Consider the following 26,310-nt stretch of genomic DNA (forward strand, 5'->3'; position numbering starts at 1 on the left):
CATGAGGCTGACTGAAGATTTTTAAGGAGCTCTGTTTGTCCCCAAGGCAAATGTCAACTTCATGACCCATGAGCTAACAGTTCATACACTCAGATATTCCTTCCAGATATGTTTACTGAGCCTTCTTAGGTGCCTAGCTGACCACAAGGGACCAAGTGGGAAGGAGAGTTAGAAATGGCCCCGGCACTCCTGGAGCTCACTAGGTGGCTCAGGAGATCAGCAGATCTAATCAACTGTGACAAGTGCTGTGGAGTAACTAACATGCAGGCCAGGGATGACTTCTCTGAGGAGAATGGAAGTCAATGGAAGATGGAGATGGAAATGACATTGCAGACAATGCCTGGAGCATGGGAAGCGCATTATTGGCAGAGAACACCACTCTGGACAAGGAAGGGAAGAAGGAAGGCCATGCCTACCTCTGATCTCAGCCTGACCCAGCTGTCCTTTCCTCTATCCCCACTCACCTGCCTGGCAACCACCATATCCTGTTGAGACTGCCACCATTGCAAAGACCGTGGAAGATGAGGGGGTGGTCCCCTACTGAGGCATTGGAGGAAGCAGAAGGATCAAAAACTTCATAACAGATTCAGGATTCAGTTTGGCTCTCTCTTGTTCTAAAGAAATAGAGATGACCAATAGCTAATAATCTCTAAGACATTTGAGTCCCTGTAGTTATTTCCTTCAGCATATGAAAGACTCCTTCAATTATGACAGGGCAAGGAGCCGGTGGGGACCTCCATGTTTGGAAGCACCGAGCCCAGCCAGTGGGTAGGTTGAAGGGTCATTTGAATGCCACTGTGGGAGGGACACATATGACTCCTACCAAGCACATCTTTCCAAAGTGATTCCTCTGCAATGCATACTTTCAAATAAATAAATAAATAAACTAATATTTTGATATGACCGTTGATGTGTCTTGAAAAGATAGAGCAATTGATGTGCAGGAAGAATCACTCTGCTCCATAATTATTATATTAGGGATCGGGTTGGAAGACCTGGAGAAAAAAAATATATAGTAAGAAGTGTCACTTTCATGTTCCTGAGATGTGTCATACCCCATTGAAAGAACCCAGCAACCTCGGTCTCTCTCATCAAAATGAAGACAATGTTCAGCAAAATACTGAATTCTTAAGTGAGTTGTTTCATCCATCAAAACAAACAAAAGTCACCCCCTAAAATACAAGGCAAGACAAAAAGCAACAAAGCTCAGACAGTGGACCTCCGAGATTTCCTGTTAAGAGATACATACCAATTTCCCTTTCTGAGAAACTATAAAGTTTTAGCATTAAGATGCTTATAAAAATGACATCAGAGATGAACGTTGGCTTTGCAGATGTTGACTGAGCTGGTGTTCTTTGGGGACTTATGGGGCACTGGGTGCAAGTGCTCAGCTATCATGTCCACCCTCCCTTTGAATGTTCTCAGTAACCCTGTGAACAGCCCTTGCTATCTCCACCCTTCCAATGTGGAAACTGAGACTCAAGAATGCCCAAGACTTTGCTCAAGGCCACAAAGGCTACACTGATAGCAAAATCAGAGTTTCCATTCTAAAGCGGGTAGCTCATTTGCCCCCTAGTCAACACCAGTGTAGGCCCTGTGACTTCTCACTCCCAAGCACCTTCTTCTGCACTAAGTGACTACCCAGTTCCAAGGCCTGACTTTGGACTTTAATTTCAGGAATCTACCTTTTTGAACCAGAATGAGACTTCCCTAAGCAAAAACTTGAGCTATGAAATCATTGCAGAAAGATTTCTTTCTTTCTTTCTTTCTTTTTTATAGTCAACTTCTTTGTACCTCTCTCCATTGCTTCTCTCTGCATTTTTTTTTTTTTGTACCAGGGATTGAACCCAGGGGTGCTTAACAATGGAGCCACATCTCTAGGCTTTTTAAAATATATTTTACTTAGAGACAAGGTCTAACTAAGTTGCTTAGGGTCTTGCTAACTTGCTGACACTCGCTTTGAACTCATGATCCTCCTGCCTCAGCCTCAGGAGCCACTGGGATTACAGGTGTGTGCCACCACACCCAGTTTATCTCTGCATTTGAAGAACAACCTCAACCTGAGATGATTTGCCAAGGGTGGCTGTGGAATAGGCACTTAAGAGTATGTCATGAAGCTGTTTATTTCTTCAAGCCCTTCAGCCTGTTAGAGCACCTGTTGGAGTAGGGGTCTTTCAAGATGCTGGGCTTCATTGGGGTGGGGGTGGGGATAGCACAGGGAAGAAAAGCTGGGGAAATCTCTCCTTTTACATTTTGAGGGAATCTAAGAATATTACTGGAATATTACATATTGTCAAGTGACACAGAGAAAGCATTTGGTCAGACTGGATGCTGGCTAATTCTGTCCTGACTGTGCACCAGCTCTCTGTCCCCTAATCTAGCAGACTTCCTCCTTGGCACTTGTCAGCAATCATTTAATCCAAGGGGTTGGTGATAGCGACGTGTGTTTAGGAAGTCATCTGGCCACGACATGTGCCTTTCGGTGTTTTCAGGTAGGCGATACGGTATTTCCCATGAAAACTCAATGACACCTTTCAGATTCAGTGACCTGTGATCTACATCCATGACAGGGACACCCTGCTTTTGACCTATGACTATCTCAGTGATTTGTCAATCCCGATGTCGTCACTACTTGTTACTTGTTTGCTTATTAAGGTGACTGAATCTTTTTATGCTCAGCATAACCTTGAAATTCAAATATAGCCACAAAGAGCTGCGTAGCAAGGCCTCTTCTCAGCAACCTGTTCCTGTCCTGGAATCGAAACAGAAGGGGGAGAAGGTGAAGTTTGGAAATACTAACTAGATGCATGGTCCGAGAAATCAATGCCAGTAGAAGAAACGAATGCTGTTCCCGGCTCACCCATGATGCCCATCCCTGGGGGGAGTGGAAGCCTAGGCACATTTGTCCCTGTGACCCTTGGCAGCCCTTTTTATTTCTGTTTCCATCACCATCCAGTTAGGATGTAGAGGAATCAGACCAAAATAAGCGGCTCATCCAGGGCAGCCTTAACTTCAAGTCTTTACTAGCCTTATTGTTTTCTTCTTTGCTGCATGTTGGATACATAGAACCCCCACAAGTGACATCTGATGAAGTCTCTTAGCTTCATATATTAGCTTAAGAAATTTTTATGCTCAGGGAAGCCAGAAACCTATACTTGGGGTCAGTAGTATCTGGCCAGACTGCCCCCAAATACTAGTTACTCTGAGTTTGCTTTTTTTTTTTTTTTTTTTTTTTTGGCTTGTTTCTAGCCATATAGAGAATACCTGGCACAACTGGTGAATTGACCAGTCTGGGTGGCTTTCTGCTATTCATTGTAGTATCTTTTGGTAACATGTGGCTACAGCTTCTATCCTTAGTTTTCTAAGGGTTAAGAGTTTGCTTTTTTCTTTTCTTTCTTTCTTTTTTTTTTTTTTTTTTGGTACCAGGAATTAAACTCAGGGGCACTCAATTACTGAGCCACATCCCTTTTTTATATTTTATTTAGAGACAGGGTCCAACTGAGTTACTTAGGGCCTCGCTAAATTGCTGAGGCTGTTTTTGAACTTGCAATCCTCCTACCCCATCCTCCCAAGCCATTGGGTTACAGGCATGTGCCACAGCGCACAGATCCTATACTATAAATTTCCAACAAGGGAAAGTGGGATTCGGGGGCTAGGAATTCTACTTCTAATAAAATTAAATATAGCACAATACAGAATCCTTTACATTTTATTTTCTCAGAGTGATCACAAAGAGTGTCAAATAGAGTAAAAGTTCTGTTTGATTTTCCCAGGGGCTTGTCTCCATCCTGTGCTTTGAAATCAGTCTCTTTGGAAACACTTCTGTCTGATCTGTGGCTATTTTTTTCCTTCTTTAGACATCTACTGCTAACTGATTTTAATGTGCCAATGGCTTCCTGTGTGATTGGAGCTGTCTTCTACTATCACTTTTTTGGATTTCATAAATCTTACCTTTCTCAAGATTTTCATTTTCCCTGTTCCTTCATTGAATTGCCCAATACTTACATCAGATAAATAGCTGTTGACCAAAAACATAGGTCTCATTGCAAGAGTATACTAATTGATTAGGTGTGTTTGCATAGGAACTAATTTTAAAATTAGGAATTTGAGGAGGAGGCTTTGAGGGCTCTTGAATCCCTATGCAACAGGGAACAATAAGATGGTCAATATCTGAATATGGAGGACCCCTCCAATACTCAACATGTCTCTATTGATTGAACAGAGGGCAAGAGCTTTGCCTTAGTGTCTGTATCTACAAAATGAACATCATGACATTCAAATCAGCAAGGATACAGATCTACCTAATTTGACCCAAGGTGATCTTCCTAATGTAGACTCTTTGGAGTCCTAGTGTAATCAAAGACATTGCTGTCCAAAAATGTCTTTCTGCCACCATGAATGTGTCCAAAAGCCTATCCTTTACCCGGGATAGATGTGGTGACCTTGAGATGGCATGTGGAACCCAGGGACTGAATTTTTAGTTGTCTTTCATTCTAATCAAGTTAAAATTAGATATAAATCTACATACAGCCAGTGGCTACCATATTGAAAGCATAGCTCTGCAAGATCACTTCCATAATGCTGTCTCTTGAAGATGCAAGAAGTCCATTAAGACTCCCCTTAGGACCCAAGTAGTGTCCCTGAAGCCAAGAGCTTCTCCAAACAGCAAGAGCAAGAACAGGTTTCCTAAGTCATTCATCTGTCCCCTCTGAATCACTGAGACAGCTCTGTTATAATATTACTGAGTAGCTCTGAGGCAACTACTCTTCTATAAAAAGTGCCAACCAGGCTTTTAATTTTCTGTCGATTCCATACTATCACTGTCTAGAAATAAAGGTCAGACCTTTCTGACCAAGGCACTGCTGTCCTTTTGTACCCGACTAAAACCAACCCCATGCAGAGGCCAGTGTCCCAGAAACCACCAGCCCTGCGGTGGCCTGGAGCAATGTGGAATTTAGCTCAGGGTAAAGATATGTTACAAATTAAATGTTTCAGTCGGTATGTAAAGCTGCAATAAATAGAAACTGAGTTACATCAAGGACAGAATTAAGCCTTAAGTTTAAACTCCACAGCACTGTAATTAAAACTTAGCCTGTAGCAAATCATTCACTTGAGATTAAAGGAGGGTGGAGAAGCAGAGGTTGGGGTTTACCTTGCTTTCTGCAATTTATAAGTCTGAGCTACCAAAAGCTAACAGCCCTGCCCCCAAGTGCAGCTCCCAATTAAAAACACAGTTTGAAAACCTTTAGGAGGCCTGAGGGGCCCCTTTAACAGAAGGCTGCCCCTTCCCCCCTGCCTCAGTCTATGAACAAATTAAAAATATTACCTGGTCCCCTGATGGTCCTCGGAGCTGACACCGTGTTTTCATTAATACATCATTAGAGTAATGACATTGTGCTGGCGTTTCTCTTTCAAAACAGCCAGCACTTTGGCCACCAAAAAAAAAAAAAAAAAAAAAAAAAAAAAAATATATATATATATATATATATATATATATATATATATAGGCTTGGGGACCTCTGAGCACTTTGTTCCTGGGAAATATTCAGGCCTCATAAAGAAAACAAAACAAAACAAATCCAATCAAGAAAACAAGACTAACTGTAACTCATCGCTTTTTAACACATACTCTTTTTTTTGTCCCAATCCCCTGAATTCAACTCCCCACCCCCCAAAATGGGTTTCCCTCAGGATGAAGTCACGTCATTCGATATAAAAGCAGTCTGAGGACCCAAAGTTGAAATTGTGCCTTTTTTCCCCCCACCTTTTATTTTCTAGACTGTGAACTGTTACCTCATAGACAATAACGGGTTTATTCTGGTGTCTGAAGACTACATGCAGGTAAGTGAAAAATTCCAATCAACTCAAAATGAGCAGCTTAGAATGAATCGGGTCAGGGCGAACAAATTATGGTGTTAAAACTTAGCAATGGTGATCTCTAAGTAAGAGGTAATAGCAGGAGATTATAAAACCTGATTTCCATCCCTTGAAGAATGTCACAGTCTACTTCCCAGCAGGCCCCAAAGAGTCTTTGCCTCCCGATGGGGCCGGGTGGGTGTGGGGGTGCAGAGAGCCCAGGGTCTGTTCTCTTACTCATAAAATGTTCAATTTATAGAACTCAGCCGAGGAGTTGTCTGAGCCTCTGAAAGAATTTTTGCCTCAAGGGTGGAAGTACCTTAAAGGGTTTGGGCAACTTTATGGATATTTTAGTTATACACACACGCACACACATACACACACTCCTGCATAGTGGTTGGATATGGCTTTTGATCTGGGTGTTGCTGTCGAAAAATCAGTCATCTAAGTTCAAAGATAAAATAACTTGAGCTCTCAACTCTGAGAGAAAAGGATCCAGAGATAGAAAAAAAAATGTATTGTTTATTTGATAAAGCCTTTGCGCAGTGTGAGAGCAGGAGGAAGAGGGACAGACGGTAGGTAGGCAAGCTGTGAGTTTGAGCACTGCATTTGGAAATCAGAATGAGAGTTAAAGTCAACAGCACTGTAATAGAGGAACAGGGGTTTCCATTCAAACTTTCTGCCTTCAAATTTGTCCTGCAATTAAAAATCCAGTTAGCATATTAAAATCAGGTCCAGTGCAGACAAGTGTAGTGGTACTCCATGATAAATTAATATTAAGATGGGTACTGTGGTGCATGCTTGTAATCCCAGGGATTGGGGAGGCTGAAGCAGGAGGATTGCAAGTTTGAGGCCAGCCTCATCAAATTAGGCCCTAAGCAATTTAGCAAGATCCTGTCTCTAAACAAAATACAAAAAAAGGGAAAAAGGGGTAGGGATTGTGGCTCAGTGATTAAGCACCCCTGGGTCCAATCCCCAGTACCTCCCAGCACCCCCCACCCCCAAAATTAATATTAGCAGGAGAGGCAAATTATTTTTCTGGTGCTAGTTGTCTTCCTTTAACTAGTTTTGGGATCAGCAACACATTATTTAACCTGCATGAGCCTCCAGATAGGCTCTATAAAATGAGCATTGTTCAAAGTGTTTCTTATAACTCTATATTTGAGGATGAAAATATTTTAAAAAAATGAACTCTTTTAAATAATTTCAAGTCCTTTAGGAGTCATTAATATGATAGGTCCATTAATGTTTAATAAATAAGTTAAATATTCTTAAGTGTGGCTCTTTAAGATCTGAGCTGAATGGTTGGTTACTTAGTACATAGTGAATTCGGGAAACTTGAGGAATTTGTGCTTCCACTTCTCCTCTTATCCATGAGAATGTGGCAGGATTTTAACTGTACCTTTAAGTCTCAAAAGGCCCCCACACCATCTCCTCCAATGCTAGACATGACTGCGTATTGGAAAGTTGGTGGACATGAGATAGGAGTCCCTGAAACAAGGCCAGTCTCCAAGGCAACAGAAAGGGTCATCAGCCTACGGTAATATGCCCAGTTGGTTTGAAAGAGAAACACTGAGAAATAGAAGAATCTATGGAGATTAATGTTCTGGGAGGTGGGGCTCTGTCCTTCTGCCATACCCACAAATGACTGAGATAGGACCCTGACCTTGGGGGTGCAGTAAAGACAGAGTGGATATTTTCCAGGATCGAGAACAGGAATAACCAACAAATCACTGGACAGGAGCTAGATCCTCTAACAGAACCACGGCCTGCAGGCGCCCTGCTGTATCTCTGGCTGTACAGGCCTGCAGCATTGCCCAAGGAGCCTGCCAGCCCCGCTCGGCCTGGGCTTGTTTGATGTCGTGTGGCCTCCTGCACCCCAATTAGGATAATTCTTCTTCATCTAACAACCACTTCCATTGACACTGGTATATTTACACACACAAAATACAAATGTCCTTCTTGCTCCTAGCAGCAGCACATGCCCACCCACAGATGTTGCAGAAGTTTCCTTCTAGTGAAAAAGGAAGTGCTTGACATTCAGTCAGAGAAACTTTGTTTCCTTTTTCTTCCCCTTTGTCCTGACTTTTTTTGAAGAAGGCTTGCTCCATGCCTTCTCCCTGCCTTGACAACTCAGGAGTGGGGTTGAGGTCACTCAGCAGGTCACCAGAGAATTGGGGTTGAGTTAAAACAATGCCTAAGGAAACTGTGTCACTTAGACTCTTGTTGTAATGGCCTCTACCCCATCCCGGTCCCCTCCCAAGCTATAAGTCCCCAGAGTACCCAGAGTCCAGATGCCGGTTCTCTTATGATCATCCCAGGGTGTTGGCAGAAGGTGGCTGTTGTCACAAGCTTTGTTCCTCTGCAGTTACATACACCCTGCCCCGTGGGACCTCTCCATCATAGTAGTTTTGGAGAGCACGCAGGAGGATATCTGTCCTGCATTCCACCATGCAAAGTTTGGAAATCTCAGCCAGCAGCCAGTACTAGACTTGCAAAAGCTTCTTCCCAGCCATGACCTGAAGACAGCTGAGAGGCAGGGATAGGCCATAAAACGTTTGATTGGCCCTTCAGTCTCCACAAGGGGCTGGGCCGTCTTATTCTCCGTCAACACATTAACAACCTATGGACAAAATGAAAGGGTTCCCCAGAAAGTGATCTGGAGAAAGGATAGGTTCTCGACTGCTGGAAATCTTCAGGGCCAAGGAAGAGCATAGCTATATTTTTCTAAATAGGTCACCTAGGAATTATAGACATTTCTTTTCATTATTGCTTAAGAAGCCCTTTTGCAGCCTCATTCTGTCTGTATGAAGTAGCATTTTAATCACAAGGGATTACATGTAGATTAATGCCTGCGTATCCAAGGGTAATGGTGTGTGAGTGTGTGTGTGTGTGTGTGTGTTTTCATTTCTGCAATCAGCATGTGTTATGCAGACCCTCCCCCTCTGTATTGTGAAGATATTCCTATTTGCTCACTGTAACCCCTATAATGCCTAGTAATGACTCTCACTTTTATGTAACTGTGGTCCTGAAAACCTACCTTTGGTTCCTGTCATTTTTCATTCCTTCTGTTTTCTGTTTTCATTCCTTCTCTGCTCTGTGGCTACCTTATGGATCTACTCTTCCTAGTTTGTCTTCTTTTCTTCCCCACAGACTGGAGACTTTTTTGGCGAGGTGGAGGGGGCCGTGATGAACAAATTGTTAACAATGGGCTCCTTTAAAAGGTAAGGATTTTATGGCCCCCCAGGGTCCCCCCAGAAGAAGTTTACCTAAATAAAATAAAACAAACCAAGGTCAAATAAAGCAAGCCCAGACTTGACCCCAAAGCTGGTTTCCACTTGTGTTCATGCTCCGGAAGATCTTGCTGAAATTCGATGCCTCGCGCATGAGTGTTAAGAGTCTTAGAGACTCAGCTCACAATGAGTTTCCTGTTTGCCCAGCGTGGAATGGATTGGAGGCCAATATTGATGTAGGAGTCTGCAGCTCACAGGATTCTCTCAGGCCTATGCAAAAGTCTCTGGGAAGAAGGAGGAAAAGTTTCCACCTAGTCCAGAAGGAGGAAGGAATTATTTGATCTCACTGACAAAGCAGGGAAGCTTTCTAGGACTCTGGAACTCAGGCATGGAAGATATTAGGAACTTATTGATGTTAACTTAGAAAATCAAGGAAAAGTTCTTCAAAGTTTCTCCGGGTGGAGATAAATGGAAGTCACTATTGGAAGGAAACTCAGATGCTACCAAATTTCCTAGGCAGCAGGCACTGTTTACCTGCTTGTGAGAACTGCCCTGGACCCTAAATAAAGCTCCTGGAGGGCCACTTCCTCCTGGTCCCCATCCCTACCGGGCAGGCCAGCCTTGCTCTTAGAAACACCAAAGCCCGTAGGAAAAGCCATCACCCCCTGAAATCAGGGTGTCAGTAGGTCTCCCAGGAAGGTCAGTGCTGTCTCCCTTCCCTTGGCCTCCCAGGAAGAATGGCAGCCTTTGAAATGGAGCTTTAATGGGCACATTTGATGTTGTTAAATATATAGGAGCAGGAAATGCAAGGATGGACCTCCAGCTTGCCTGTGAGAGGCCTTGCACATCCGCTGCAGGGGAAAGGCAGGCCCCCGGGTTTATTACTCCCCTGCAGCTGAATGGCTAGGAAGTGTGAGCTCAGGAAATCAGACTTTTAAGCCAGTCAACAAGACCAACTGAGTGCTGTGCTGAAAGCAGGGAATTAAAAAATGATGACCCAGTTTTTGAAATTCCATAGCTTGTTTGTGCCAGAAAGAGGAGAGAGAGGGAGGGGATGGGGGGGAGAGAGGAGGCGGGTAGGGGGAAGGGAGGGAGGGAGATATGATATAAAAAACTGGCATGAGGCCATCCCTTCTGCAATTTCTGACACCCAGGCTTACTCTCAGGCCAGCCTGTAGCAGATTATTTACCCTGCCCCTTCCCTTTTAAAAATCCAAGTACAGTTTTCTTCTCTGCCAGGAACCCTTGTTCTCACACTTGAGAACCCTGCTTGGACCTGGCCTTGGGCTACCCTGGGGTTGACTTTGACTTCTTCAAGCTTCCCACAGCAACTCCCGGAGGGTCTGCCAGCCAGGGCACCATTGACTTTTCCTATCTTAAGGTGGATGTGTACATTTGTACCGTGTTAACTTGTTTTCAACAAGGTGGGGGGAGGAGACAAAAGATGTAGAATCATCACACACATGTTTCTCATTCGAAAGTGTATTTTTCAACCACCTTTAACAAACCCATTTTTTTCCCCATTCCCTCTTGGATACTGTTTTTGAACTGTATGGTAGAAAGAAGAAAGAGGTTGCGTTATAATGGAATTTTAGACTTCTAGTCTCTCTTTCATTTGGGTAAAGTATGGTTGGCATGAATCTAGAACTTTCTTTTATGACAAAACAAGCCAACATATTTGAGAATAGGAAAAGACCAGGGGCTTTACTTAATTATCTCAGAAATTGCCATCATGCAGGGGCTAGTAGACAAGCCTCCTGGGTTTCTTTGAAGGGTCCCCTCACTGGACCCAGAAAAGCAATGTGGATTGAAGTTTGGGAGTCAGATAGAGAACAAGTCCAGGCTCCAACGTTTACTAGCAGAATGACTTAGAATAAGTCACGTTACCTCCCCAAGCTTTGTTCTTATGTGCAAAATGAAGATGATTCTAATAACGACAACCTCTGAAGATTGCTGTTACAGGTAATGAGATAATAACATGCATACATTTCTTAGCACAGTGCCTGGCATACATTGGGAGCTCAATAATTGCTAGCTGCTGCTGTGAATTTTGTCATGGATCTATGCTCAATCATGGTTTTGTTTTCTGCTTAGCACCAAGTGAGGCTTCTTCTGTGTTCTCATACCCATGACAATCTGGTGATAGGTCTCCAGTGTTGAAGGACTGTAGTTGTGGAGAGGGGGCACACATGCCTTACCCTGTCACTCATGCCTTACCCTGTCACACATGCAGTGTTGCAGAGAGCACAAGGTTGACAGTCTGTCCCTTCTGAGATGTATTTCAGAAACACTGAAAAGATGTAGCTGGAAGTAACTGCACTCTGGGACAGAAGCCACCTGCCATATTAAAATGAACCACATCCCCAAACACAGGGTACCTGGAGGCTGAGCTGCTTTGGAGATGCGGTTAGCCCAGGTAGCTTGGGATCAGTTCACTGAGCTGACATCTCAGCATCTAGGACCGTGCCGACTACCATCTTATGTCTTCATTTGATCATCTTATAATCTGTCTTAAAGAAACAAGTTTCATGTGAAAGTGTCCTAGAGTCATCTTAGCAAAAAAAAAAAAAAGAGGTCAAAAAAGAGAGCAGCATCTCCCTCCATTAAGCTCCCAACAGTCTGTCTTCACCTGCTCTGTCTTTGCTGTCCTCTCTGCAGGGAAGTGAGGGACACTTGCCTATGTGGCAGTGGACCTTTTCCATGATTGTTCTGACCACTCAGTGGCCTGATGGCTGTTCTACCAGGCAGTGCCATCGGAGGGAAAGAGCATCCACTTCCAGGTCTGCAGTGTCAGGTGGGAGGAAATCACTGAATCTTGTGAACAAAGAAGCAAGTCAGGAGAGTTTTGAGAAAGTCCTCCAGCAGCACGTAAAACTGCATAAGAGGCAAAGCAGGCCACTCTTTGACAGTTAAGCTGAGCTGGGCCTGGCTCTGTCCACCCAGCTTACTTATAGCCTGGTGTCCAGGAGCCAAATAAAGAGCAGGAGCTTCAGCAATGGGAAAATAAAGACCAGGCCACCTCCCGTGAGCTTCCCCTGACCACATGCCAGGCGGCTGAATTGCAGGACCCAAGGAGGTGAGCACAGGCCTACTCTTATAGGTATACCAACAACCTTGAGACTCTCTTTGCTCAGAGAGTCTCAAAAATTCCAAAACACTGACAGCAGAACATTAAACCAACAGGGGCTCTTTTAAGTATAGGCCACACCCTCCAAAGCCAGTCTTGGGTATGAACAGACTACATAAATGTACCCATTTTGCAAACAGAAATAATAAGGCTTAGAAAGATCTTGCCCTAAATCTCTGCATAGCAGAACTGGACTCCAGTATCCTGCAGTTGGAACATGGAAGTTTGCAACTCCTGCCCTTTTCTAGTGTGATGTACAGTTAAGCCCTGGATGTGGAGAGATCCTTCAGCTGTGTGTGACAGGTGACAGAGGGCTGAGGAAGGTGTTGGTTCAGCAGCATCTGATCTGGGTAGCAGAATTTCCAGAAGGGAGGCCCACCGAGTGAGAAGATTGCTCAGATTTTCTTTTCCTTAAAGTTGACAAATTATTAACCAACATCACCACCCCCACGCCCCGGCCCCCAACTTCACTTCTTTTCTCATTTGGTCAACTTTGTGTGTACTAAATAAAGAATCTTCTTCATTTTTATCACTGAAAGCAGATTCCCTGAGTAGTGACTCACTAAGGGTTTTTCCTACTAACTACTTTCCTTTTTCACTCCTGTTCATGTCTAGGAAAATTCTTGAATTTATTTATTTACTTATTACTTATTTTTATTTTCAGAATCCACACTCTATGATATTGAATGTGACATTGTCTCTCTTGAAGATCTGGAAAGAAAATCCTATTTCCAAATCCTTTTATTAGGATCCATTTGTTCCCCAACCTTAACTCCCCATGATGCAAAGTCAGTATCATCAGACACCCCGAGGAGAAGAGGAAACAATTGCAGCCAGTCACAGGGAAGTGATGGAGGTTCCTGCTGGGCCTCTGTCCTACTCTGGTTTTGAAATAAAAGTCAGGTTAAGCATCAGATTTGCAACCATATGGGTTCAGACAGATTTCTCAGCCTCTCTAATTCCAAGTTACTTCTTCACTGAAATAGAGACCTGAGAATTGTCTATAAAATATGTAAAAATTATTTTCAAATTGAGAAATTATTGTAAACAGGAGATAAGATTTGTGGATAAAGATTATAGATGTCTGAGACCTTTTGGTTCCCTTTCCCCCCTGTTTTATCACTAATGATCCAGAAAATGGTTACGGCCCCAAAGTTACAGCATTACCATCTGGATTGACAAGTGGGTCTGGACTCTACTGGGCATCTGCATTGGCATCTCCTAGAGGGGGATTAAAATACATATGTGCGGTGCTGCATCCCTGTAATGCCAGCTACTCGGGAGTCTTTAAACAGGAGGATTACAAGTTCAAGTCCAGCCTGGGCAACTTAGCTAGACCTTACCTCAAAATAAAAATTAAAAAGGGCTGGGGATGTCGCTCAGTGGTAGAGCTCTCATGGTTTCAATTCCCAGTACCGCATGCCCACCTACTAAATATATTAATTAAATAAAACACACCTGTGCTCAGGCTGTACCCCAGGAAGATTTAAATGGGTGTGGGGATGGAGCCCAGGCATTGGTACACTTTAAAAGCTTCCATGTCATTCTCAAATGCAGCCAGCATCAAGAAAAAGTAAGTTAAAAGCACTTTAGGTTCCAGTCTAGCTGCTGTCCCCTTAGGAGTTACTGGGGCAACTTCAACTCACTATCTTTTAATTTTTTCTATAGCAAAATAAGACCAAAATATATTCATGTACTTGGCAAGTACGGGTCAGATGGAAGCATATGTATCTTTGGTGTCCCCATCTTGGGGGTACATGCATGCTGTGGCCTCTCCTCCTAAGCACGAGGAGGGTACCTCCAAGTGTGAGCACAGGGGAGAATCTTTGCAAGACACAATCAGCTGACATGCTGGGTCAAAAACTGGGGGCTCATGCATGACAAGTCTCTGACCCTGGACGTCTACCTCCTTCTGTTTCCTCTGTTCTCCATCTTCTTTTTAGACTTTCAAGCAGACAAAATTGACCTGATCCCCTTCAAGTCAGAAGGGCCCCCAGCCCATCCTGCTGAGATTTGCATTTTGGATTATCTTCCAGCACTTGCCTCCTCCCTTAGGAGATGGTGGGAGGGGAACCACCCCTGGGAGATGGTTTACCTTCCTGGAGACCCAGGGGCATTCTCTGGCACCACCTATATTAGAACACAACAGGTTTATAAACAGCGAGAACAGTTCTCACTTTCTGTCTCAGGAAGGGTATCCTGCTAGAGCACAGTGCTCAGCAGACTTCTGGAAAACCAGTGGATCTCCCACCCTCTTCCTACATCATCTCTACCCTTCCCACCTTTAAGCAACAGGACACCACCTGAGTGCCACTGAGTCAGGCTCCCAGTTTGGATAGAAAGTTCCAGTTGTTAGATGAGAAGGGCAAGCATGGCTTTTAGGACCTCTGAGCCAAGTTGATAGAACTTGGAAATGAGTTCAATATGGCACCCAACAAAGGTCAACGGCCTTCAGAAAACAGGCAAAGAAATAAATCCTCACAAAGGATCAAAGAATGCTATTGCTTTTATCAAATACCCAGAACTTGAGGGTTTGCCCTGGGTTGTTCTTGTGGTTTCTGGGAAGGCCAAAGGGTCTTCCTTTATTCTTTTGTATAATTAATTATGCATGAGGACAGAAAGACCAACCGAGCACACCTGGCCAATGTGGGTTGCAGGGAAATGGACTGATCGCTAAAAATTTGTTTTTGCTCTGGGGCTATGAACAGTACCTCTGTCTTTTGGCTATTGTCCCCTTCCCCCCCACCCCCGCCCTGTAATTGTCACTTGTGCCCATGTGTGTTTTGGTTTTGAGCTTTGCTTTGAGTTGGTGCAACATGCCTGGTCTTTCACCCCTCCAAGGCCATCCATATTTTCCCTGAGGGGCCTGGAAAATGTCCTCGTCACCCTGCCCCACATGTTCATTAATAGGGCTGGCTTGTGTGAAGTTCCTTGTGGCACATCCTTCTGCTGCTTACATTACCTTTCTCAAAGGTGACACATCCAGGTAGAATTCAAGACTTGGACCATTTCTACCCTGGTCTCTGTGGTGGGACTGGGAGCTTTCCTGTCTTGAGTAATCACATTACATTTCAGCAAATGCCCTGGCCTTGGAGTCTAGAGAGTGTTAAAGGAGAAGCCTGTTATGTTTGGAGGGCTGCTCTCCTTTAATGCCGACCGCCCCACCCCAGTCTAATACCCAGCAGCTCATGTAATGACTGTAATGGCTTCCTGTTGACCTGACTGTTTCTACAGAAGTATGCTTTGTCAGAGGTGGTGTTGAAGGGAACAAGGAGACGGATTGGCTTGGACAAGTATGTTTCGGGGCCAAACTTTCTGGAATGCAGAGACACGGAGATTCCAATGGAACACTCAGTAAAACCCTAAAGCTCCTGCTGGAGAATTCTGATTACAGCCATCCCAAAGGCTGCCCTCCTCTCCATCATGATGGCAGGGCTGTTCATTTATTCAATACTAACCACAGGGAAGGCCTGATTCCAGGCAGCTACCATGCATTACCCTAATGAATCCCCACAACCACTCTATGAAGTAACTATTATCATTATTTCCATTTGGCAAAACAGGAACTGAACTGGGGGGCTCCAAGCATTTTGATACCCTGTCAGGGTCCCTCCACAGGACTGAGTAAGGAGGGTGGAATTTGGAACTCGTGTCTCTTGGATTCCGGAGCATATTCTCCTTATCACCACGGATCTGTTTCCATGGTTGGAGCAGACAAAAATATTTTCTTCCAGGTGTGCGCCTGTAATCCCAGCCACTTGGGAGCCTGAGGCAGGAGGATCACGAGCTCAAAACCAGCCTCAGCAACAGCCAGGTGCTAAGCAACTCAGTGAGACCCTGTATCTAAATACAAAATAGGGCTGGGGGTGTGGTTCAGTGCTCCAGTGCCTCTGAGTGCAATCCCTCGTACCACCCTCCCCCCCAAAACAAATTTTCTGTAGAGGTATTTCTTCACATTCAAGCATGTACTGCCTCAAGAGAGAATCTTTCGATCAAATTTGGAGTCTGATATATCAGGAATTGTTTCTGCTATGAGCAAAAAAAAAAAAAAAAATCCAAAATAACAAGAGCTTCAAGAATATAGGAGTCCTATTCTTATGAGAAAGAAGTTTGAAAATACTAACTTGGGGGATTTCTCTTAATCCTCACAGACCCAGGGCCACAACTTTTTTTTCCTCCTATCTTCCTCCAAGCGGGCTTTTAAACTCAAGGTTACTTAATAGTCCAAGGTAGCTACTGGGCTAGAGCCATCATCTCTGCAATCCTGGCTGGCAGAAGGAGGATTCAAAGAGATCCAAAAGACTAAACATCAAATTTATTGATGAAAATTTATTTTAATAAATTTGTAAATTTATTAAATAGACTCTTAAAATCCTTATGTTTAATCACTGCTTCATCTCCTACAAAGAAACCCAAGCAAGGTACATATTTAAAAGCCAGGATTCTGCTTGCCAGAAGAGAAGAACAGATATTGGGAGGCTGCTAGAGTCTCTACAACATCCTGCCTGCCCCACTCTCCTCTAAATATCAAACCTGCTTTCTTGTGATACCCATTTCAGAAATCCTCAAGAGATGGGGCTGTGTTCACAGCTTCTAGTCTCCCCGACAACCTGCATACCCACTGCAGTCTCGAACACAAATGGTTATAGATACCATCTAAGTCACTTGTCCAAGTGCTGCCTGAGCTCAGGAGCACCACCATGCCCACTGAGAAACACCAACACTCCCAGGCACTGATGATTACTACCCCTCAGTGACGTGCCTGAAGTGTGCTAAAGACAGCACATAATTGTGGTGTAGTTGTCATGAAGTATAGATGTGGCTTCATGAATGTGGCTGAGCCCAAGGATGCTTCCCTAGCATCCCCATTCCCCATTTCCTGAGTTTCCCATTAACTCATTCCCAAAGCAGAATTCAGCTATTTTCTTCTGCTTCCTTCTATTGCCTAGTTAAAGAGGCAAAGGAAAATTGATATTTTCTCTGTGGGATTAACTGTGATTCCATTTTCCCCTTCAGTTTCAAGAGGAAAGGTAAATTTCAATGGAAGAGCCAGGTGAAGAGGCACATGAGCCAACATTTAGGTTCACAGTTTTTCTGGACACCAATGAATGTGATCCAGAGGGAAGCAGATAAGGAGGCCAGCAGAGTGCTTTGAGTGGGACAGGGACTGTTGTGATACTGGCAGGTGACTAGACTCTCAGGGTCATGTTCCTTCTGATGATTCACTCTGGGTTCTGGAGCACTCAACACTTGTTTACCAAATCAGGGCTGCTCTCTGGGATGATGGAAAGCTCCACCCATCCTCGAGGTCTTCAGGTGGCACCCATCTGTTTGATGGGTCAAAGAATTGCTCCTAAATATGTCCAAACCTTTCTAGTTAAAGAGGGAGGGAAGAAACCTACCCACGAGGAAATGCCAGCGGAGGGCACCACACTCTAAAATCCAGGGTTCCAGCCCTGCTTGTCATTAGCATTCTTTGAGCAACTGAAAAAACTAATCAGTACCAGGTCTTCAGCCCCGAGCAGTGAAATCCTGGGAGGGACAGGTGATGCCCCAGTATATATTTTACTTTTTCTCCCTGTGATTCTACAGGGCAGCCATGATTGAGAACCACTGTTTTAAACAAACGCCAACCTGCATACTCACAAACGGCCTTAGGAATTGAGACTAGGAATGCCTAGGAATAGCCTAGGAATGTTCCAGATTCTTCTGATGAGGCCCCATCCCCATGAGATCTTTCAGGAGCATAATAACTCTCAGGAATCCACAGCTGGGAAGCAGTTTAGATGTGCAGCTTTAAAAGTATGGGAGGGACCAGGGGTGTAGTTCGGTGGTACAGCACTTGTCTAGCATATGTGAGGCCCTGAGTTTGATCCCCAGCACTAAAAAAAAAAAAAAAATTAATTAAATGAGGGTACCAGAGACCAGGGTTGACAACCTAGCCTCTCTACCGTCTAGAATCGCAATAACCTTGAGCCATGATCTCACCTTACTGAGTCTTAGTTTCTTCTCCTATTAATGTCACCATGCCCCTGACATTGGAGATAACGTCAACATTTCTGACATAAAAGAATCATTTCTCTTTTTTTCTGGTTTTTTTTTTTTTGTGTGTGTGTGTATCATGACTGTACCTAATGGTGGGATTTGTTATTTATTCATACATGTACAAAATGTTACACAATAAAATTTGGCCCAAATCACTCCCAGGTATTTCCCTTCCCCTCACCTCCTCCCTCCCCCTGGTTCCTTTCCTTTGTTTGCTCTAGATCTCCTTTTGGTAGAACATAATCCTTTGTTTCTGTTGACATTCTTGTTGTCTGGGTGAGATGTTGATGTGACCAGCAACTACAGCTTTGTTTCTTATTGATTCATCAGCATTTGTCAATTTGAAGACCTTGTTGCTTGTTGCTGATAGGCTCTCTGCTTGGCCTAGGCACCCAGATGAAGCTTATTCCCTAGTAATGAAGGGTGATAGGGGCTCATCAACTAAACTAGTTTTTACTGATTTCCATTGAAAAGAATCAAAGGCACCTGGGCCAGGATGCTATAAATTCCCCGCCTGGGCCATACTGGCTGATCTGAGAGGACAGTGCTTTCTTGGGTGGGGTTGTTTGCTATGGGAGGAAATATCGACCAAGACAAGCGCAAGAGATGCTGTCCTCTGTTCGAAGTGGTGCTTTCCAGAGTTTTGGCTTTCTGAGATGTAAGTAAGAGTTAGGACTTCCCATGGCGACTATCCTTTGTTAAGAATTTCCTGTGTTCCTTCTGTAGGCCCTTATATTTTTCCAGTTAAAGATGCCCCCGGAGAACATATTTTATAGCTCCTCAAAGAATACATATTTTTACATGCTACCTCAGTGAGTCATTTGGCTTCTCAGGCTTTTAGATTCACAATTGCTTAATTATGTCCCAAGGGTGGGTCTTTATGTCAAATGCCTCCCTTGTCCTGCTTCTGGGTGTGTATTTGCAAATATGAAACTGTTTTAAGATTGGCTTTAGGCTAATCATTTGTTAAAGTGAGATTATCCAATGAGTCATTACAGGTAAATGACCCGGCCTCATGGCACACAGTAGGTATTTAATAAATATGGGTCCCCACAGTTGCTAACCTGCTTAAATGGTTGAGCTTAGGCCTTTAAAACTCAGCCTAATTTGGGGGGAAAAAAGTGACTTTTGTCTAGTTGGGGAAAAAATAGTATCAGCAAAATGATTATAAACAAGTCCCAATATCATGAACTTGTGGCCCAAAGTTCTCCCCAACACAGGGGCATATAGGGTTGTCCAGGCTTTGTTTGTATGGCGCACGGCTGCTGCTTCAGAGACCAAATCTGCCTTCTGTCAAGGTTTCAAAGAAATCTGTCTGGGGAACACAGCGATGCTAATGATAAGGTTTCCCGAGCAGACCGACCACAGTTGAAGTGGCCTGGTGGTGATGTCATGGGGATTAAGACATGCTATCTGTAATGAGAATAAATTCCTACTGCACGACACTAGGGCTGGGCATGATTCTCGGGGCTTATTTTAGAGCCAAATGAAAGCAGGTAATTATCATGTTCTTTAACTATAATCAGCTGAACAGGATACAGGTAGCCACAAAATGGAGTTATTTAAAACTAACAAAATCACTTCGCAAAGGGTAATAATCTGGAAGTCTCTTTCTGCAACATCTAGTTAAACCTGTCTAGTGGGGAGACAACCGTGGGGGCTTGCTTTGTAACCTCCTTGGTGGCAATAGTGTCAGAAAACCTCTTTTGGAAATGAAAGATGGAAACTCTGCCCTGGGACTGCCCCAGAGCAATTTAGTTCTTTTTGGAAATGATCCAAGGAGAATCCTGGGTTTCCGGACATCTTCTGTCAGGTGGTTACCATGGCAACGTGCACACAACAATCCTGGCAGGGTGGTCTTGTGTTTAGCCTGACAGGAGCACCCAGCAGCCTCTTTGCTTGAGTTATAAGTTGTGAGCCCTTCCTTCTCTGAGGCAGAATTTCCTGTAACATTCCAATTCGTACCTTAGAATAGGGCACAGGTCTGGATAAGAATTTGTAAGAATCTTCCAGAGCCAAATTCTGAATAGAAAGCAGGTGAGGCAGATTCAGCTTGGTCCCAAGTACTTCTGGCTCTCCCCCTGGTTAACTATGTGTACCTGGCCATGTTAGTTTGACTAGCTGAGACTTGGTTTGCCTGTCTGTAAAATGAGGATGATTTGAAATTTATCTTGTAAGGGTGTTCTCAGAAGACTTTGCTTACATATATCAGTTGGTTTTAATCATGGTCTTTGACTAAGAAGCCCACAGACAGAAGTTCCTGCACATTTCCGAGTGAACCTTTGCAGCTTCTGAGGGTGCTTCGTAGAGACAAATCTGAATTTTGCTCTGTTGCATTTGCTGATGAGCAAAGAAAATAGACTTTTCCATCCCTCAGTTAGCTGGGTAAAACCTGGGTTGGTTCCCATTGTGTTAAATATCATCCCATGAATTCATCGCAACAATGAAAACCTTAGTAATGATAGTAATTGCAATCTGCCTTTTGTTTATTTATTTTTATTTAATTTGGGTACCAGGGATTAAACTCGGGAGCATATCACCACCAAGCCACATCCCCAGCCCTAGTTTGTATTTTAGAGACAGGGTCTCACTGAGTTGCTTGCACCTCGCCACTGCTGAGGCAGGCTTTGAACTCACGATCCTTCTGTCTCAGCCTCCCCAGCCCTTGGTATTACAGACGTGCGCCCCCGCGCCCCGCCAGCCTGCCTTTTATTAAATGCATCCTCTGTACCAGGCACAGGACTAAATGTAGCACCGATAACTTCCTTGAGTTCTCATGACCACCATTATTCTCACCATTTCCCAGATGGGAAATGGAGGAACCCCCGAGGGTCACAAAACAATGAAGGGTTAGGATTTGAGCACAGGGTGTTACTTCAGATTTTGCGTTTTAAATGTGGCTTCTCCTGGGCCTTTGCAAACAATGAAACTTTAAGATCCCAAACTGAGGAGGAATGACATCAAGCTTTTTGCAGTATCTTACTGAGGTCAGCATACTTCACAGCCTGGTATTTAGAATTCTCTGACTCATCTGACAAGTGAGAAAAGTGAAACCACAGAAGAGGATAAGCAACCTACCTGCTCAGCATTGCACCCCTAGAACATGGCAGCAGTATCAACTTCTAACTGCAACACCATCCTGCATCTATAACTGCTGGCTCCCAGTGCACGGTCCTCTCAGCCCCATGCTCCTCTCACCTGGCTTTGGCTGAAGAAAGAGTTGGGTGGCCCTTGCAGAGGCACCTCTAAGGAGTCCCCCTGGGTGACCATCAGAATGGTGGCAGAGGGGCTCAATCAGGGACCACTTAAGTTGCTCACTCTGTCCACAGTTGATTCTGTGGCCCATCTAGCAACTGGAGAGTGTTAAGGCTGTGACAGTGATGGGCATTGCTGTTGTTTTTATGGGGATGAGACTAATTGCTTGTCTGGTTTGGTCTGTTTCCATAAGCAAAGTTACTTTCTTGATCCGCATCAGGAAAACAAACCAGACATGGGAAGAAATTTTTTGATTAAGGAGAGGCCTTGGGGCCTTGAAGGGAGATTGTTTCTGGTGCACCCTTGGGCTTTGCTGCCCAAGGAATTCTGGTGAGGAGCTGCCTCTTATCACAGTTTGGTCAAATGTGACCAGTTTTTCTACTTGGTGCCTGTAGATGGCTCTTGTATCTACGATGTCCCTTAACTTATTGTCTGGATAAGAAAGTCTTCCTGTTGTGCTTTACAGTCGACCACTTCTGTCTCAGTTATATATCATCTACTCAAGATTTGTGTAACAGGTTGATCATTCATGCATTCACTTTGAAAACCGAGTTTCCTCTCCATGCTGGGTGCTATACTAGATCCTGGAAATGTCCACTTCATTAAAAAAAAAAAATCGAAAGTAAGAATAAACTCACTATTATGGTGGTGGCTGCAGTTCTAGGGGCAGGTATGAAGGTGACATTCAATGTGCATCTGGTTCCTCACAAATTGCCAATGAGCAGGACTTGTCTTGGTCCAGGCCTATTTCCTGATGCTGGAGAAAGACCAATGGTTCTGCTATTTCTTTTCTTTTCTTTTTTCTTGTTTAAAATATATATTTTTAGTTGTGGTTGTCAACTGTCCTTGTATGTGGTGCTGAGAATTGAACCTAGTGCCTCACACAAGCTAGGCAAGTGCTCTACCCCTGAGCTACCCTGGTTCTGCCATTTCTTAGATGAGATCAGGAAGGTCCCCTTCATTTGTCAAGTAGATTCCATCCAGTACCCTAAATAAGTTCAGAACAGCAAATTCCTTTTGGGATGCATTGGTCCACACAAACCATCCTAATAATAATAAGAATAATAAGATGATGAGAACCCAAATAGGAGAACCCAAATATGAGGGTTCTCATCTTCTCTGCCCTTCCCAATACCTTCTTTCCCCTTGATCTGCAAGTTACAAGAGGTAACACGACTTTCTCCAATAAATGACTCTGCTATGCTCCTCAATTTTTCACTCTCTATTAGGCACCCATTGATTATGATGGTCACAATTGACAGTAATGACGGCTCACCTTGCTATTAGACAGCATCATTGGGCTCCCACATTTTTGTTAACAACTAAGTGCCTTTCCATTCTTTACTGTAGAATCACGCTTTATGACTACCAAGCCATGTGTAGAGCCAACAAGGAGAGCAGCGATGGAGCCCATGGCCTCCTGGATGTAAGTCCAATGTGATCCCTTGGAACAGCTGCACGTTTTTTATGTCTCTGAGCACATATCTCCATCTTTGGAGTAATCGAGTCGATCTCTCCTCAAAACCATAGATGTTTAAAGCTATTTCCTGACTTGATGCATTATTTAAAACAAAAAAAATCCCTGCTCAAACCCAAATCCAGTGATATGAATGAGAAACTGGTCCAGAGTCTTTGGATGAATGCAGTAGCACCTTTTTTTGATAGCAAAGGGGAGCTGTCTGGCTGATTCTCATTTTTACAGAAAAGATTTGGTCTTGCTCAACAAAAATTTTCTCTTTGGTTTGCAAATAAAATTCAGATGTTAATGGCAGGTCATCTCTCCTGGTCATGCTGCTGCTGATCCCCCCACCCCCAAGTATTGTCTTACTATTGTCTTCCCTGGGGTTGGTTCAGCTGGGGATGTCACAACTGCAGATCAGTCAACCCAATACTAATACAGCCAGATATGAACTGTTATAGTTTACTCTGTTTAAAAATGTAATTTTACAATGTGTGGACAATGTAAGTTTGGACATTAACTACTAAAAACACACAAGAGTCTACCTCTGTATAAGTCCACCTACATGTATCAATGTTATCCTTACAATGTGGTGATTTTCTAAGTACCAAGAATTAATGCAAAATTTGGTCTGAAATACAAGATTTTAAGGCTGTCTTAAAATAGGCACACCTTCTCCTCTTCAAGACCTAAGTTCTTACAAGGGGATTATGTACAAAAACAAACATTTAACACAATTCTCTCTACTGAGGGAGCAAGAAATGATGCAGAACTGGAAAATTTCTGAGGGGCAACTAGAAATTGGACTTTCAGGGGGAGCAAAAAAGGTTGCTCTTTAGTGTGAGACTCTCTCTAAACCCAACTTCCCTAGCCTTAACAGGAATATTTTTAGACATAAAGTCTTCCCTAGGTATGGTTTCCTAGGCTTAAAACTGCCATGGTGTTATCCTTTTGAGTGATAATGTGCATTTAAATGTTATAATCCCATATTTGCATAATCCCTTTGTTGACTCCTATTGAGCCAGTGCCTGAATGTTTGAGGGCCTGTCCCCTGGCCTCTGGGTGACTGGCCCCTGTGCCAAACCTCCAAGGTTTCCTAATCCCTTTATTCAGCCTCTCCCCTCTGAAACACTCAGCCCATCCCAGCAGGGACAAAGATACAGAATTGTCCCAGGGTCTGACCATCTGGATCTTTTTGAAAGAAAGATGATTGCACACTGCCCCCACCCCCCAGCCATAATATGTAATAACAAAACATGAAGCTACAAGGTTGCATTTGGTTTTAGGAAATAGTTAAAAGTACATATCTGACCCCAATCCTGAGGTCTCAGAGGCCCTCTATTTCGGGAATGATGTTGAAGCACTCAGTCAAATCAAAGCAAGAGATGCACAAAAGTCTGAAATATGGATGGGCTGGGAATAACTTCAATGGGATGGTGGTTTGGTGTGTGTGTGTGTAGGCTGGGGGTGGTGTTTTGTTTAGTTTTGTTCTCATTTACATTCTGGCCTGGTATAGGAAAGTTTCAACAATAGTTAGAGGAGTAAAACTGTGTTGTGTTCTTGTTTAAAATTGGATAATTCCCCTAGTCCCAGTTCTAGTTCTTCTAATTAAAGTGCTCAGAAAGTAGGATTAAGTAGCAATCACCTCAGAAACCAAGATTTGGCAGGCACTTTAATTCTGTGATACCTACAGACAACCACAAAAGGTTCTGAGATTTTTCTGGACCTGACATCTGGGGCCCGGGCTTTGCCAATGTCACTGCCTGTCTCTCAAGTTCACCCACCACTCGCATATGCATATCTAGCATACCTAGGTACAAAGAACCAACTGAGGGGGAGACTTGGTATTTTCCAGAATTCAGGAAATTGAATTATCCACATAGGAAATATCACAGAGTAAACAATCCGACTGCTTTTTTTAATTAAAATATTCTGAAATAAAGATTAGGCTGTCAATGCCTTCTTTTATAAAGTGACAGGAATTTTCTGCAAGGATAAAAATCACATGTTTATATGGTTATCATGTTTTTTTCCAAGTCCAAATATGTAAGTGTGAGAAAAGGCAGCTCAAATCCTACAGAATTCATGGAAGGCATTAAAATCAATTGTGTGCAATTTGTGCTGATTTCAATGAATGACGGACAGTGATGGAGAACAGGGAGAGGCACCTTCCCAAAAGGGAGGTCTGTGAATTACCATTTAAAATTAGTTATGATTCCAGCCCTCAGCCCCTTAGCATTAGGCTGCGAAATATTAGCCTCCAGAGGGTAAAGATTTAAGCATCCTTTCCTGAACTTCCTCTTTCCTCCCAGTGATAACCCTTGTATTCCCTGTTTGTTTTACTTGTAAATCACATCTCGCTACAGGGGAGTTCAAAGTTTTAGCATGTTAGTTTTGGGATATAGTATCCAACCATTTTCTTGCTTTAGCTAGAACATCACTGTTTAACACCATATCAATCTCTCTGGAAGAATAACATTGTCTTTATGTAAAGCCTGAAGTTAAACGCCAAACTTTGTGATATATTGTTTTAAATGGACCGAATTCTTCCTTTCAGCCTTATCATGCTTTCCTCTCTGCTGTGAAATGGATAATGACTGAACTTGTCTTGTAAGTACAATGTGCTGAATTTGGAGAAAAGTATTATTTGGGGGGTTTATGAAGTGCATTCATTGGATTTTCACTTTCAATAATTAGATTCACGAAACTGACATAGCTTCATCAAACATTTCAAAATATTGAATATCAAGACCTCCCCCAAATCACCTTTCATTAAGTTATACATGATCACTCCTTTTGCCCCTTATGTCATTGTTTAGCAGAGTAACAGCTTGCAGTACACAAACTGAATTTATTTATTGTGGTTACTGTTAAATTTAACATGGATGTCTGGCTGTTTTTAATGCAGCCTGGGTGGGCTGTGGTCAGAACACAGTGCTGTGGCTGTCCACTGCTACTCGGGTGTCTCCATTCATGTGGGAGTGGGGGCTGGTGTGGGCGTCAACCAGGGCTGGGGCTTTTCTCAGGTGTGATTTAATTGTTTATCTTGCCAAATTATGATCCTCTTTGGAGGATGCTTTTGTGACTTTAGTCAGTCTTGAAATGGTATGAAGATGAAGGACTTGACTTCCAGACCTGATATTGGACACATTACTGGAACACTATCACACATACAGGAAGAATTTCATGGATAAGCATGTCAACCAGATCGACTGTTACACCAACTCCTCTTTTCCCCAGCCCAAGGTTTTGATTCTGTGAGGCTAAGGTAGATTCCTTGTGATTGAATAAGTAGACCTTTCTTTTTTTTTTTTTTTTGCTTTAATGTAACCTAT

At 43.4% G+C, this 26,310-nt stretch overlaps 1 protein-coding gene across 2 annotated transcripts in view; it reads left to right on the forward strand.

The window, feature by feature from the left end:
* The window catches only part of Cacna2d3 (calcium voltage-gated channel auxiliary subunit alpha2delta 3), an 877,637-nt gene that overhangs the window by 782,906 nt on the left and 68,421 nt on the right, over window positions 1-26,310 (forward strand). For both annotated transcript variants that reach the window (XM_058582154.1, XM_046452970.2), the window contains 4 exons: window positions 5,779-5,841; window positions 9,010-9,080; window positions 22,867-22,942; window positions 25,533-25,585. In XM_058582154.1, the coding sequence (XP_058438137.1) occupies window positions 5,779-5,841; window positions 9,010-9,080; window positions 22,867-22,942; window positions 25,533-25,585 (263 nt within the window). The remainder of the gene's footprint in view (window positions 1-5,778; window positions 5,842-9,009; window positions 9,081-22,866; window positions 22,943-25,532; window positions 25,586-26,310) is intronic.

This window comes from Marmota monax, unplaced genomic scaffold (genome assembly GCF_021218885.2).
Source record: "Marmota monax isolate L192 unplaced genomic scaffold, Marmota_monax_Labrador192_F-V1.1 WCK01_AAM20220418_F8-fsc00042, whole genome shotgun sequence".
Classification (NCBI taxonomy): domain Eukaryota; kingdom Metazoa; phylum Chordata; class Mammalia; order Rodentia; family Sciuridae; genus Marmota; species Marmota monax.